Source organism: Podarcis erhardii (assembly GCF_964252035.2).
Source record: "Podarcis erhardii genome assembly, chromosome: 3".
Classification (NCBI taxonomy): Eukaryota; Metazoa; Chordata; class Lepidosauria; order Squamata; family Lacertidae; genus Podarcis; species Podarcis erhardii.
Window position 1 is genome coordinate 93,511,795 of NC_138507.1, and position 15,447 is coordinate 93,527,241.

At 44.5% G+C, this 15,447-nt stretch overlaps 1 protein-coding gene across 1 annotated transcript in view; it reads left to right on the plus strand.

Moving 5' to 3' along the window:
* The window catches only part of CAPN8 (calpain 8), a 46,187-nt gene that overhangs the window by 16,908 nt on the left and 13,832 nt on the right, over nucleotides 1-15,447 (plus strand). The window contains exons 10-16 of the mRNA XM_081857800.1: nucleotides 4,322-4,497; nucleotides 5,251-5,262; nucleotides 10,311-10,522; nucleotides 11,829-11,865; nucleotides 12,273-12,338; nucleotides 13,925-13,982; nucleotides 14,649-14,713. Of these exons, the coding sequence (XP_081713926.1) occupies nucleotides 4,322-4,497; nucleotides 5,251-5,262; nucleotides 10,311-10,522; nucleotides 11,829-11,865; nucleotides 12,273-12,338; nucleotides 13,925-13,982; nucleotides 14,649-14,713 (626 nt within the window). The remainder of the gene's footprint in view (nucleotides 1-4,321; nucleotides 4,498-5,250; nucleotides 5,263-10,310; nucleotides 10,523-11,828; nucleotides 11,866-12,272; nucleotides 12,339-13,924; nucleotides 13,983-14,648; nucleotides 14,714-15,447) is intronic.

Below are 15,447 nucleotides of genomic sequence, written 5' to 3' on the forward strand. Positions count from 1 at the left end.
GTTACAGTGGTGCCTCGCAAGGCGAAATTAATCCGTTCCGTGAGGCTCTTTGTATAGCGGTTTTTTCGTCTTGCGAAGCAAGCCCATTGACAGCTTAGCGGATTAGCGCTATTAGCGGTTTAGCAGCTTTTAGCGATCAGCTGTTAAGCGGCTTATCAGCGGATCAGCTGATAAGCGGCTTAGCGGCTTAGGAAAAGGGGGGAAAAAGGAAGAAAAAACCCGCAGGAACTCGCAAGACATTTTCGTCTTGCGAAGCAAGCCCATAGGGAAATTCGTTTTGCGAAGCGCCTCCAAAACGGAAAACCCTTTCGTCTAGCGGGTTTTCCGTCTTGCGAGGCGTTCGTCTTGCGGGGTACCACTGTATTTCTGTTGTCAGTGAGTCAGCTAACCGAGGTGATGGTGGTGGAGGAGGTGTTGCGTAGCAACCAGGCAGATTGGCATGATCTCTAGTGAGGTAGCACCTGCTGTGTAGTTCTGAGGGAGCTTTCCTCTGTATGTTTAGTTGTATGTCTCCCTGCTATGTACAAGGCCTGATGGGAGAAAGACAAAAGCTCTCTGATCTTGTCTTCTCAAATTATACACTGTTTTCGTTCAGTTTCCCTCAGCAAAATGCTGTCTGGGTTTCTTGCATTGTGGCGGATATAGGTTAGATTCAAACTGAGCTGTGATGCATGATGCACACATTTCCATCTGGTCAAAGTACAAGAGGTGGGACATTGCTGCTGTGCCGTTCTACATCCTGTGGCAGTGCTGCCGTTTTTGAAGATTGGGATGGAGCATGGCAGAGCATCTGCAAGGGTGGGGGTTGCACCCAGGTGGCGGCAGGCACACCTATACCTGCCACTGCTGACTTGCTGCTCCTCATTGCTCACTGCTGCTCTGCTCCACTCCATCCTAGTCTTGCTGAGAACAAATATTGCTGCTGCTGGGAAAACAGCACGGCAGGAACATCAAAATTCAAGTGTTAAACTCTACTTCGCAGTGTTCATGTTAGTATTTTTATTGCTTTTCATTTTTGTTTTCATACATTACTGTTGTGTGTCTGTGTGTGTTTTAAGTTCTAGTTATACATCTCATTCATTTTTCAGTATGGCACAACTGTGATAAAAAGGACCAAACTGCAATATTTACCATAAAATTGCATATATTAATAGTCTAGAAATAACTTTTGTTTTCATGTGTCGAATGCTAAATTAATTCCTAAACCCATTGCTGTTTGGGGCTCCAGCCTGAATATGTAATTAAAACGAATAGCAGTATGGCGTGCGTTAATTAAGCATTTAAAAAAATGTCTTCAAGTGGGAAAACATTTTTCTGCAGAATTGAAAAAAAACACGTGATTTTACTTGTAAGAGCCATTCCTTGGTAGGTTCAGTGCTGTAATCTGGGTATAATAATGAAAGCATTCAAACTCAAACATTACAGATCACGAACAGTTGTTTGAATAGAAGCGATGCCACATTTCACTGTGGGCTGGTGTCAGTGGAATGCCGCTTTGAAATGGTTTGGGAAAGAGCTGAAGAGAAGAGAAAAATATCAGCATGTTATAAAATCTCTCTTAACTGGGAAATTAATGGGTTCAGACATATTCAGACACCAACCATAACACAAACATGCCATAGTGGGCCTTAGGAGCACCACTCCCCCCACTTCACATTATTTTGCTGCTTTTTCTCCTTTCATTTTTGGAAACAAAACATCTTTTTCTGTTTTGTCTAAATGCAGGAAACGATTTGTGCAGACCATAGTTAAGAAACTGGGATACCCTGGTTTGATACCCTGTTTCGTTACCTAACAATGGTTTGCACAAACCACAATCTTCTCCATGTGGACAAGACAGGAAACAGGTTTGTTTTAAACTGTGAGTGAAGGTTTCACCTTTCTTCCCCTCATATGTGAAGAAGGGAAGGCTGCACAATCCCAAGCCCCACCACGGTGTGTTTTCTTATCACAACAAGGTTATGGTTTGCTGTTATGTCTGAATGCAGTCTGTTCTCATTATATCACAGGGTATGTGTCATTCCGAGTTTTTGGGTCACCAATCAAACCCAGTCATTTCTCAGTCTCAGTTATTTCTAGAGACACTGAGGTTTTAGAGAAGAAAGTGAGAAAGAAAGGTGGCCACCTTAAAAAGTGGGAGTGAAAGAGACCCGGGATGCAATTTTGGGATAATTTTATTGATAGGATACATCTTCCTTAACATTTTGGTCTAAGATATGGGGAAGGGCCATAATTCATTAGAATTAAGCTTAGTACCTGTCAGGGGTTCAGGGAGAGAGACGCAGAGTGAGGGGGAAGGATTCCAGACTGACGAGGAAGAGGATGACAATGACCCAAGATTGTCCATGAGTCCGTCCAGTGAATCGGAGGACTCCCAAAAGGGAGCCCCTCTGGTCAAGCCAAGGGGAGCTAGAGGGGGAAGCAGTCAGGAGCAGGGAAACGAAAGGGGAAGCCCCAGTGGGAGTTGGAGAGCGAGACCGGCTGCTCCGCTGGAACGGAGTGAGGGGGGAGGAGTGACCAGTGTGTCAGAAGGAGCAGAACAGGAAGCAGAGAGGGGAAGGAGATCAGGGCAAAACGTCCTGCCGGAAGGGGAGGAAAGTAGTATTGAGGGCAGTGTAACTGTCGAAAGGAAGGTCAGGAGCAACGTACGCGTGCCAAGTTCAAAATGGGAGGCGTGCGGAAATGAAGAGAGTCCTGGGGAGGAGCCTGGTCCCAAAGCCCGAAGGAGGGGGGAGGAAGCGGCAGAGGATTCAGCCTCTGGAGAGTCCCGAAGGGAGAGAACACAGGGGGGCAGAAAGACCCTGCGGAAAAGGAAAGAGAGAAAGAGGTGGACCAGTACAAGCCTCTTAAACTGGTGTCGAGGCGGGAGTGACTCAGAGGGGACTTCAGCGGTCTAAGGGTAACAGATGTAGGGTCACGGACCTCGGATGTAAAGCTACTAATGTTCTTCAATAAAAGCTTTTGTACATAAGCTGGAGTGGACTTTGGTCTCTTGTGAGCTGCGGCTCCCACGACCTGCCTCCGAGGGCCGGGAGGGGGGAAGGGGGGGCTTCGAGGGGGGGATGGATGTCAGGGGTTCAGGGAGAGAGACGCAGAGTGAGGGGGAAGGATTCCAGACTGACGAGGAAGAGGATGACAATGACCCAAGATTGTCCATGAGTCCGTCCAGTGAATCGGAGGACTCCCAAAAGGGAGCCCCTCTGGTCAAGCCAAGGGGAGCTAGAGGGGGAAGCAGTCAGGAGCAGGGAAATGAAGGGGGAAGCCCCAGTGGGAGTTGGAGAGCGAGACCGGCTGCTCCGCTGGAACGGAGTGAGGGGGGAGGAGTGACCAGTGTGTCAGAAGGAGCAGAACAGGAAGCAGAGAGGGGAAGGAGATCAGGGCAAAATGTCCTGCCGGAAGGGGAGGAAAGTAGTATTGAGGGCAGTGTAACTGTCGAAAGGAAGGTCAGGAGCAACGTACGCGCGCCAAGTTCAAAATGGGAGGCGCGCGGAAATGAAGAGAGTCCTGGGGAGGAGCCTGGTCCCAAAGCCCGAAGGAGGGGGGAGGAGGCGGCAGAGGATTCAGCCTCTGGAGAGTCCCGAAGGGAGAGAACACAGGGGGGCAGAAAGACCCTGCGGAAAAGGAAAGAGAGAAAGAGGTGGACCAGTACAAGCCTCTTAAACTGGTGTCGAGGCGGGAGTGACTCAGAGGGGACTTCAGCGGTCTAAGGGTAACAGACGTAGGGTCACGGACCTCGGATGTAAAGCTACTAATGTTCTTCAATAAAAGCTTTTGTACATAAGCTGGAGTGGACTTTGGTCTCTTGTCAGCTGGGACCACGGGTGACTCTGACAGCACCTTTTAAGTCATTGTGTACTTAAAAGTAGTATGGGACCATGCAGAAGCATCAATGTAATGGCCTGAATATACTTGCAACTGAATAACTCATAACTGGGTTTTTAAATTTTAAAATATTCATTTTCAAGCCAAACCTGAGAGTTGTATCTTATATGAAATGGCCCAGTAACAGTCTCCTGAGGATAAATAACGGGTTTGTGTTAATGACTGCAGTCTCTTTGAGCTGGTCACCGCTCCCCTGAGGGAATGTCTCTTAGTAGCTTGATTCATTATAACTGCAATAAATATATAGCATACTTGGGCAGGGGTGGCGAAGGAAGCATAGAATATATAAACATAATGGGAAAGCCAGGCTGGAAGCCAAAGTACAGTTCATTCTTAAGGACAATTCCCTGCAGCTCAACCTGGTTGCATTAGCAGCAAAGAAACCCCTCTCTCGTTTCTCTGGTGATTCTTACATATATTTCTACCTTTGCCTTTACAGCAACATACTGGACCAACCCCCAGTTTAAAATTAGGCTGGATGAGCCAGATGACGACCACACAGGAAGTGGGAGTGAACCATGTTGCAGCATCCTGGTGGGCTTGATGCAGAAGAACCGTAGGAGGCAGAAGAGGATGGGGGAAGGGCTGCTCAGTATTGGCTACTCCCTTTATCAGGTATATTACTCATTGCTCCTTGATACTTTCTGCCCTGCTCCACTTTCCATCAACCTCAGACAGCATGGCCTGTGACTAGGTGAATGGGAGATGGAGTCCATCAACAGCTGGTGTGCCATCAGTTCTCCACACCTGCCTGAGTGCCGATCAATAACAGCATTGCTTCTCTCTGTGCATTTATTCTGTGGCGCCACAAAATAGCGGTGGAACACATGCTGTGCTCAAACAAGGTTCCAGATTCAACCCACAGTAGCTGGTTGGAAATACTGCTCCTGGTCTGAATAAATAGCATTCAGCTACCTGGATAGATGCCTTGCCATAAAGCAGCTTTCTGCATTCAGCAAGATTCTTCAGAGTTCCGTCCTGAAAGCTCAGCTGTGAAATACCTTGAAAAGGCTCAAATCTTGTGAATGCAAAGCCAAAGCAGGCTGATGTACATGAATCCATCCCTGGTGGGGGAGACTAGTGCAGTGCACAACCAGACTGTATAACAACGATTCTCTTAAGATGCTCTGAAATTGGCATTGGCCTCAGATTACCAAACCAGGCAAAAATGACGGAATGTTTAAGTTGGAGCAGAGATATTGCTGAGAAAGGTTCATCTTTGGCTGAGTGTGCAGGAAAGAGTGGTCACCAGGCATAACAGACCAGCTGTTCAAATCCATTAAATATTCTTTTGGTTGACTTTTCATCCAGCTGCTTGTGAAAAATATAGAGCCACCATCTTTCACCAGGCCTTTATGTCTCTTGCAGGTGCCAAAAGAGGTACATAAACTGTGCTGGAAATATGCATCCTCCAAAATAAAAAGATCATCTACTGCTTCTTGAAGGCTGATGTGCCCCAAACTGACAATTGCCCTGCTGACATATGAGGGACATTTGGTTTCTAAGGGCGTATGCTGACTATTTTTGGAAGGAAGGAAAGAAAACTTTTAACTTAAGGGCTTATTTGCGGGGAAAGTGGTCCTAAGATGGCAGTTCAGAGGTGTTTAATGTGCTTTTCATCTCCCATTACATTGCTTCTTTGAAAGGAGGCTTTCCTGAATGTCAGATTTGTTGGTTCAGCACACCACACCTCAAGCATATGTGGACTGACCACGGGGGAGGGTTATATGTAACCCAAATAATTGCTCATAAAGGATTTATTTATTTAAGTTTGCTGGGTGTAGGGCAGGGGGAGAAAAGAACACTTTAAAAAAAATTTAAAAACAATTTAAAAACAAATAAATCGTGTGGTACAGAAATAGGGATTGGGAGAGAATTTCCACATTTTATCAGAATATTAGAAGTCAAGGTCACCCAATTAAATTGACTTGTCCTAGATCCAGGATGGATAAAAGAAGTACTTCCCACAACACACTTATGATGCTTAACTGCTGCAAGTGATGGCTATGAGTTTAGAACAGGCATAGGCAAACTCGGCCCTTCAGATGTTTTGGGACTACAGATCCCATCATTTCTGACCACTGGTCCTGTTAGCTAGGGATGATGGGAGTTGTAGTCCCAAAACATCTGGAGGGCTGAGTTTGCCTATGCCTGGTTTAGACAAAGAAAATAAAAAAGGAGGAGGCCTATCAGTGGCTATTAGCCATGGTGGTTGAATAGAACCCCCCCCCCCGCGCCATTTCCCCTAAGTCAGTATACCTCCAGATACCAGTTGCTGGAGGCAACCCCCCTCCCCCCCCCCGAGGGCTATTGCTTTTATTTTCTGTGCTTGTGTGCTTCTTGAAGGCACCTGGTTGGCCATTGTCAGAAACAGGATGTTAGGCTAGGTAGACATTTGGTCTGGTCCAGCAAGGAACTTCTTTCGAAGTGGTGGTTGTATAAAACCATGCATGCCACGCTGCTGCTGCTGCTGCTGCTGCTACTGCTACTGCTACTGCTACTGCTACTGCTACTGCTACTGCTACGTGTGTGTGTGTGTGTGTGTGTGTGTGTGTGTGTGTTTAGAAGTAGTAGTGCTTCCCCACACTTCCAAGTTTGCTACTGTATTGCACAAACCACATCGCAGGAAGAGAAGCTTAGAGCTAAGTGAGCAAGTTAAGGGAAAGGTGACAGCCTCCTGTTGGAACCCAGATGCTCTAAACAAATTAAGCTGTTGCTTTCCACAACAATGCCTAAGAATCACAGCAATGCATATTGTAAAGATATTCTAGGCTATAATTCTGCATCAGACCAGCATGGGAAGTTGCACCTGATTCCAGTTGCTAATGTATGTTTGCTGTTTGACATTTCTAGTTAAGAGATATATGCTATCAGTAAACAATGGAGTACACCCTGTTTCAAACAAACTCCACCTTGCCTTAATGAGTCACATTTTGAAATGCAAGCTCACGCTGCAAAGGCACTGTTTAAACATTTATTGTTTTGCTTTTGTGCTTTTGTTCAATTTAAGGCACCCAATTTCCTCTTATAACTCATGCAGAGCTTTGGAACAGATTTGTATTATCAGTTATAATATAAAGATGCTTGTATGTTGCAAGCTCGGATAGTAGATTAGCATTTGGTGGAAGGTGCAGAAGAAAATGAGCTGTGGAAAAGCTGCTTTCTTGAGATTTATACAGGCTGAAGGTCCGTCTACACTCTGTGGAAAGCACCTCATGCTTTTGATAAACTTAAGATGCTAACTCATCAGTTTGTAGGGAAAACGTTGTAGGAACAAGATTATGGAGATGGCAGGGGGATGGCAAGAGACTGGTGAAGAAGAGATTAAATCTCATTTAGAGAGCAACTGTGTGCCACATGCTAGTTATGGCTGTCTCAAAACAGCATAGAATCATAGAATCATAGAATCATAGAGTTGGAAGAGACCACAAGGGCCATTGAGTCCAACCCCCTGCCAAGCAGGAAACACCATCAGAGCACTCCTGACATATGGTTGTCAAGCCTCTGCTTAAAGACCTCCAAAGAAGGAGACTCCACCACACTCCTTGGCAGCAGATTCCACTGTCGAACAGCTCTTACTGTCAGGAAGTTCTTCCTAATGTTTAGGTGGAATCTTTTTTCTTGTAGTTTGGAACCATTGCTCCGTGTCCGCTTCTCTGGAGCAGCAGAAAACAACCTTTCTCCCTCCTCTATGTGACATCCTTTTATATATTTGAACATGGCTATCATATCACCCCTTAACCTCCTCTTCTCCAGGCTAAACATGCCCAGCTCCCTTAGCCGTTCTTCATAAGGCATCGTTTCCAGGCCTTTGACCATTTTGGTTGGCCTCCTCTGGACATGTTCCAGTTTGTCAGTGTCCTTCTTGAACTGTGGTGCCCAGAACTGGACACAGTACTCCAGGTGAGGTCTGACCAGAGCAGAATACAGTGGCACTATTACTTCCCTTGATCTAGATGCAATACTCCTATTGATGCAGCCCAGAATTGCATTGGCTTTTTTAGCTGCTGCGTCACACTGTTGGCTCATGTCAAGTTTGTGGTCAACCAAGACTCCTAGATCCTTTTCACATGTACTGCTCTCAAGCCAGGTGTCACCCATCTTGTATTTGTGCCTCTAATTTTTTTGCCCAAGTGCAATACTTTACATTTCTCCCTATTAAAATTCATCTTGTTTGTTTTGGCCCAGTTCTCTAATCTGTCAAGGTCGTTTTGAAGTGTGATCCTGTCCTCTGGGGTGTTAGCCAGCCCTCCCAGTTTGGTGTCATCTGCAAATTTGATCAGGATGCCCTTGAGTCCATCATCCAAATCGTTGATAAAGATGTTGAATAAGACCGGGCCCAAGAGAGAACCCTGTGGCACCCCACTAGTCACTCTTCTCCAGGATGAAGAGGAACCATTGATGAGCACCCTTTGGGTTCGGTCAGTCAGCCAGTTACAAATCCACTGAGTGGTAGCATAGTCAAGACCGCATTTTACCAGCTTCTTTACAAGAATATCATGGGGCACCTTGTCAAATGCCTTGCTGAAATCAAGGTAGGCTACATCCACTGCGTTCCCTTCATCTACCAGGCTTGTAATTCTGTCAAAAAACGAGATCAGGTTAGTCTGACATGACTTATTTTTCAGAAATCCATGCTGACTATTGGTGATCACAGCATTCCTTTCTAGGTGCTCACAGACTGTTTGCTTAATGATCTGCTCCAGAATCTTCCCTGGTATTGATGTCAGACTGACTGGGCGGTAATTATTTGGGTCCTCTCTTTTCCCCTTTTTGAAAATAGGGACAACATTTGCCCTCCTCCAGTCTGCCGGGACTTCGCCTGTTCTCCAGGAATTCTCAAAGATGACTGCCAGTGGTTCTGAGATCACATCTGCCAGTTCTTTTAATACTCTTGGATGCAGCTCATCTGGCCCTGGAGACTTGAATACATCTAAACTAGCCAAGTATTCTTGTACTATCTCCTTAGTTATTCTGGGCTGTGTTTCCTCAGCTGAATCATTTGCTCCAAATTCTTCAGGTCAGGCATTGTTTTCTTTATCGGAGAAGGCTGAGGCAAAGAAGGCATTGAGGAGTTCAGCCCTTTTTGTGTCCCCTGTTTGCATTTCACCATCTTCTCCTCTGAGTGACCCCACTGTTTCTTTGTTCTTCCTTTTGCTACGAACATACCCATAAAAGCCTTTTTTGTTGCTTTTAACCTCTCTAGCAAGCCTGAGTTCATTCTGTGCTTTAGCTTTTCTGACTTTGTGTCTACACGTGCTGGCTATTTGTTTGAATTCCTCTTTGGTGGTTTCCCAGTTATTTGAAACACTTAACTTAGGCTGTGTGTACATCATAAATGAAAAGTGTATTTAAAGCACACAGCTTCCTTCAAAGAATCCTGGGTGTAGTTTAACCCTCATAGAGCTACAATTCCCAGCACCCTCAACAAACAACAGTTCCCAGGATTATTTGGGGGAAGCCACATGCTGTAAAGGGATGCGGGTGGCGCTGTGGGTTAAACCACAGAGCCTAGGACTTGCCGATTGGAAGGTCGGCGGTTCGAATCCCCGTGACGGGGTGAGCTCCCGTTGCTCGGTCCCTGCTCCTGCCAACCTAGCAGTTTGAAAGCATATCAAAGTGCAAGTAGATAAATAGGTACCGCTCCGGCGGGAAGGTAAACGGCGTTTCCGTGCGCTGCTCTGGTTCCCCAGAAGTGGCTTAGTCATGCTGGCCACATGACCCGGAAGCTGTATGCCGGCTCCCTCGGCAATAAAGCGAGATGAGCACCGCAACCCCAGCGTTGGCCACGACTGGACCTAATTGTCAGGGGTCCCTTTACCTTTGCCTTTACATGCTGTAAATGCCCTGCTGGATCACATCAGAGACTTATCTAGTTCAGTATCCTGTTCTCACAATGGCCAGTCAGATGCCTATGGGAAGCCCATAAGCAGGATATGAACACAGCAGCAGCATCTTCCTTGTGTTCCCTGGTAACTGGCATGATGAGCCCTAAATACCTCTAGAACTTGAGGCAATATATAGTCATCCCAGTTAGTGGCCATTGATAGACTTCTCCTCCACTAATTTGTCTAATTTATCGGTTTGTTTTAGTGTTTGTTTTATGCATTTTGTGTTCTCATTTAGTATTATGTTGCAGACCACCCCGTAATTTTTGGATGAAGGGCGGTATATAAAATTTAATAATAACGTAAACAAATAACAAATGAATAATCCTGTTTTGCTGTTGGCGGCCATCGCAACATCCTAGCAGGTGAACCTAGGTGGCCAGCAAGGAATATGTGCAGGACAAAGTTGAGAGGAGACCCAGTATGTTGACTGGGGAAAGGATACCTGGTTTATGCTCCCACTTGGATGGAATTGCTTCTTGTGTCCTATGTCTTGCTAGCTGTTTTATCCTGATTTTTCATTCTCACTGTTCTCACTAGCTGGGAAATCAAACTGATGTTCATCTAAGCAGAGATTTCTTCTTGACGAACCGACCTGTCGCTCGCACCGACACATACGTCAACTTGCGTGAAGTCTCAAACCGCTTCCACCTAGCTCAGGGAGAATACCTCATTGTACCTTCTACATTTGAGCCTTTCAAAGATGGAGACTTCTGCCTTAGAGTCTTCACGGAGAAACAGGCTAAAGCTCAGTATGTATCTTGTACCCCAATGTTCCAAAAGCCATTGTCCTTTTGCACTCAGTGCATCAAAGCTGTGGCTTGATCAGGTGTCTAATCAGGCTTATAGCTCATGACCTCCCCCTTTTTTTGCTCTCTAAGTTCTCATTAGGGAGTAATGACTATTCAACCATATTCCATTATGCCTCTGCTGGCATAGTGACTGAAGTGATATAATAAAAGACGAATGAAAGGATAGTTGGGGTGGATCTTGGAGTTTGGTGAAGAAAACTTTAATTTATATGCATAGACATTTTGCTTGTTTGTTTGTTTGCTGCCCTTGACCATAAGGTCCAGGGTGGATTACAGCATTAAACACCACATTAAGAACATTTAAAACAACTTGCAATCATAACAACAAACAGGTTACAAGAAAAGTGGTGGTGGTGAGAACACCTCCACTCACTGATTTCCCCATTCCTTTTTAAATCCCCTTTCCTTCACCAGAACCTATTTAGCATGCTTTTCTTTGGACGACAATCAAATATTCAATTAGTTTGAAAATGTTCCTTTTATGGACCAGGGTAGAAGTTAAGTCCATGTCAGATGGAAACAGCAAAAGCAAGTGTACACAATTTGGTTCTGGAGTATTAAGGTGAATGAACCATTTTGTCCCTAGCAGATAAAGGATCTTGCATGGTTACCTTAAGGCTGGGATAGCCAGTGCGGTCCCCTTCAGATATTATTAGAATTCCATGAGTCTGTGTCTAATGATAATGGATGATGGGAGTTGTAGTCCAGCAATGTCTGGAGGGTGCTATGTGGGCTAGCCATCATCTGCTCCCATACAGACAATCTCAGGCTTTAAGGTCTGCCTCAGGCCCACCACTCTATATACCTTCATCTTGGATCATCAGGCAAGTAAGCATGAGTGTCAGGGCCTTCTCAGTGGTGGTACTGCACCTCTGGAGTAACCTTCCACTGGAGATGCATCGGAATATCTCTTTACTGTTTTTTTAGAGAGACACCAAAAACATTTCTGTTTCAACAGGGATTTAATGTTTGATCGTGTTACTGTTTTAAACTGTTCTTAAAACAAACAAAACTATTGTAAGATTGTTATCATTTTAAGTTGCGGCATTTTAAAGCTTTTATCTTAGTAGTTTGATTTTACTTAATTGTATTGGGTTGCAATTTATTTTAATGGGCCCATTCTAAGCATGCCTAACCAAGATTCAGCACACTGAAATTTTTGATGTAAGCTATTTCTGAGTGTTTCTATGATAAGAAGAACAGGATATTTAATTATATTCTTCTTCTTCTTATTTTTTCCTCACAGGGAAATGGGTGATACTGTGACTGCAAATCCATATGAGGTAAGCAAATCAAGTGGGGTCAAATTCACAGATTCAGCTTTGGGATACAGAGCCTTATTACTGCAAAAGCTGAGGACCTCTTTGTTGTAGCCCAGAAAGTGTTGTATGCTAAAGAAAATAGTTCTTTCTTTGCATCCATAAGGCTTAATTCACTGACTTCTTTGCACAACTCGTTTCTGGAGAAGCAAAATTCTGCACCATAAAGCCTAAGATCAATCACAATGTTTGACAAACGTAGCAGAGATGACAGACTTCCGCTTAGCAAAAGCAACCTTTTAAGTTTCTGCGCTTACTGAGCCAGCTTCTCAGGTTTCAGTTCCTTTCAGAGCTTATTTTGACTCAGGAGCCCTTTGGAGGAAGCCTCAGACCTCGGTGTAAAATGTAACATTATTCATGATTTCTTTTAGCCTCATGTTGCAGGCAAGGACATAGACAGCGAGTTCAAGAGCCTGTTTCAAAAACTTTCTGGGGAGGTAAGAGGGTTTCTGTGCTATGATAAATATTCAGAATTAGGCAAATGCTTCAAAGATTTCCCAGTGCATTGGCTGCTTCTTTTTACTAACACAGTTGGCAGTAGACTCCTGGAGAGCCGCTTTTCTCGTTCTCAGTCTTTTTATTCCTGCACCATGTTCACCATCACTTGATGGGGGAACTGACAGAGAGGAAACTGGTCCTTTAAGCATACCCCTCCCCAGGAAAGAGGAAGGACCTGAGAGAGGTGTTCTGGGCTGAGAAGCACAAAAGGCCTCATTTGAACTTTAGACGTCATTGGACCAAATTGGCCGCTTGGAGCTCTCTCAGGTCCTGAAGTCTGATCTTATCTGTCCCCTGGCAACTTAATATGCTCCTGCTCAAGAACAGGACAATGAGGAAACAGCGCCTTGTAGACCCCAATTGCCTTCTTTTTAGCCTATTCTACATATCAATGTGCCACAGAGGAAAATCGGGATGCGGGTCTTTTGGGGCCGCACTCCTACACGAGTCATGTGATTCACGGAAGAATGTGACCCTCCCCCAAAACCCCACATGTCTTTCAGAGCCGTGCTCTTGTGGCACCCAGGTGACTTCCGCGATAGCACAGTTCCCCCCAAAAGGCATCTTTTGGGGCTGCGCTCTTTCAGGAGCCAAAACAGGACATCTTGGAATCCAGGCAAAGGGCAGAGGGCCTTTTTGGTAGTGGCACCTGTCCTGTCAAGGAAATAAACAACTATTTGACTTTTAGAAGACATCTGAAGGCAGCCCTGATTATGGAAGTTTTTAATGTTTAATGTTTTATTGTGTTTTTAATATCCTGTTGAAAGCCACCCCAAGTGGCTGGGGATGCCCAGGGTATAAGTATTATTATTATTATTATTATTATTATTATTATTATTATTATTCCAGGATGTCCCACTTAAAGTAGGACAGTTGATAGACATGATTCTAAACACTGCCCTCCAAATCCAGTAGCTGTAACGTGCATATAGGACATCACTGTGGATACCAATCTACAGTAAGCCAGGGCCTTGTCCCATTTACTTCTATGGGAGAGAGAGCCCTTCCCTGGAATGGGAGTGTGCTTATGGAGCTATTCTGACATTTGAAGAGAATAGGGTTACCAGCCCTATATACAAGGGATGCGGAACTTGTGGTCCTCCAGATGTTGCTAGATTCTGACCCCCATCCGCTCCAGACAGCATGGTCACTGGCCAAAGATGATGGGATTTATAGTCCAGCAACATTTGGAGTGCCACAAGTTCACCATCTCTACTATATACTATGCACCAGCTTCATTGTGTAGTTACATTCCTTATCAACAGTGTGAGCATCCCTTTGTCTTCTTAGAGCTCTGTTTACTTCTTGTGGAAGCCTTTGTCCCTGGCCTTTTATCATTAACTAACACACCCAACAGCTATCATCCACTAAAAATAAATTTAAATTGAATTTGGAGAGCTGGGGCAGAGAAGTCTCTCTTGGTTTTTGTTTGACATTAGATCTAGGATAGAGGCTAGATTTAGCCAGAAGGTAAGGGTTTGGTTGCCACGGTTGTTAAATCTTGGATTTGACTCCTTTTCTGCAGAACAGTGAAATGACTGCTGATGAACTTCAGACTGTTCTGAACAGAGTTGTGTCAAAGAGTAAGTTGCAGTCACTGCTTCATAATTGTGAGGGGAGACTCAAATACACACTCAAATACGTATATCCAGAATTATATTCAAAACCAGTCTGAATAATTCCTAACCGTAGCTGCCATTATGCTTTTCTTAAATTGCTTGTTATTGTTGCAACTGATTGCTATACAACTTTCAGAATGATAGCTATATTATTTTGCGTAATAAAGCCAGAAATACAAAATAAAAATAAAAATGCATATTTCTGCAGTTCCTCAGAGTATGCATGAGAATTTTGCATTTATTTAAGTTCATTTCTACTACGAATTCCAGGGTTGTAGTGTGGGTTTAGGTGAAGCATTGATCCAGCTTAGATTAGTTTGTGCATGTTTATATTTTCTTTTTGAAAATGTTTTAAATAAAGTTGTTGTTTTTTTGGGGGGGGGGCACCACAAAGAGAACTGATTTCCCACAGAATCAGCTCTTGCCTTGTAATCACATCTTTCTGCTGATGTTCTTGTGAAATAGCACTAGAATCTTCCCTCTGTGAGATGTTCAGCTGTCTTCAAAATGATCTAGCATATTTTTCCTTAACTGCAAAGGCTAACCATGCACAAAGATAACTCCCTAGTGTTTCCAGGGAATGCAGATAAATATTTGTCTAACATATTTTTTGCCTTTTTCATTGTATAGGAAGAGACATTAACAGTGATGGATTCAGCATAAACACCTGCAGGGAGATGATCAGCCTCTTAGATGTATCCTTTAAATGTCACTCTTCTCTACTGGATTTCCCTTGTGAACCTTTTGACTAGATAAGGCAGGGCTTAACGTGTCTCATTTTCCTGGCACATCTGTCTTCACTTGCTGTAGGCATAAAGTGCAGAGTGTCGATCTAAACAGCTTAGTATAGCAAGGTTATTAACCCTTTGTTTCTGGTTGCGTGCTTGGTTTCCCATTGTATTGTGTTCAAGTTCTGCTGGGATGTATGAGAATTTGTCAACGATCCCTGCCTGGATTTAGCCGTGGTTGTGTTGTTATGAACCACCTGGCTGCGATTCTAGTCCGATCATCAGATCATAGGTTGCTCTCCTTTTATACACAAGGAAGGTGTACAATGAGATTTGGAGAGCTGTGGGGAGAGTGGGCCAAATGGTTAAACCGGCCCCTCCTATCCACATGGCTCGGCAAATATGGAGGAAATAAAAGCTGGAGGAACTGCCAATCTTCACAGCATGCCCTTTTCTCATAGGAGAGTAATTAACAATGCAAATGATTTAACATGCTAGAATGAATTTAATATAGCTGTGTAGCCAGGTGGCTGGCAGAGAGCCACAGGGAGGGTTGGTAGAGAAGACAAGCTGTAATCTAGAGGGATGAGCTGTGCTGCTTCAGCAGAAAGTCTGCATAGGGAAAATAATGGTCGAACTGGACTCAGGTGCACCCCTAGGGCCTTCAGAACCGTGCACTTAGAAAGAAGCCTTTGGTATCT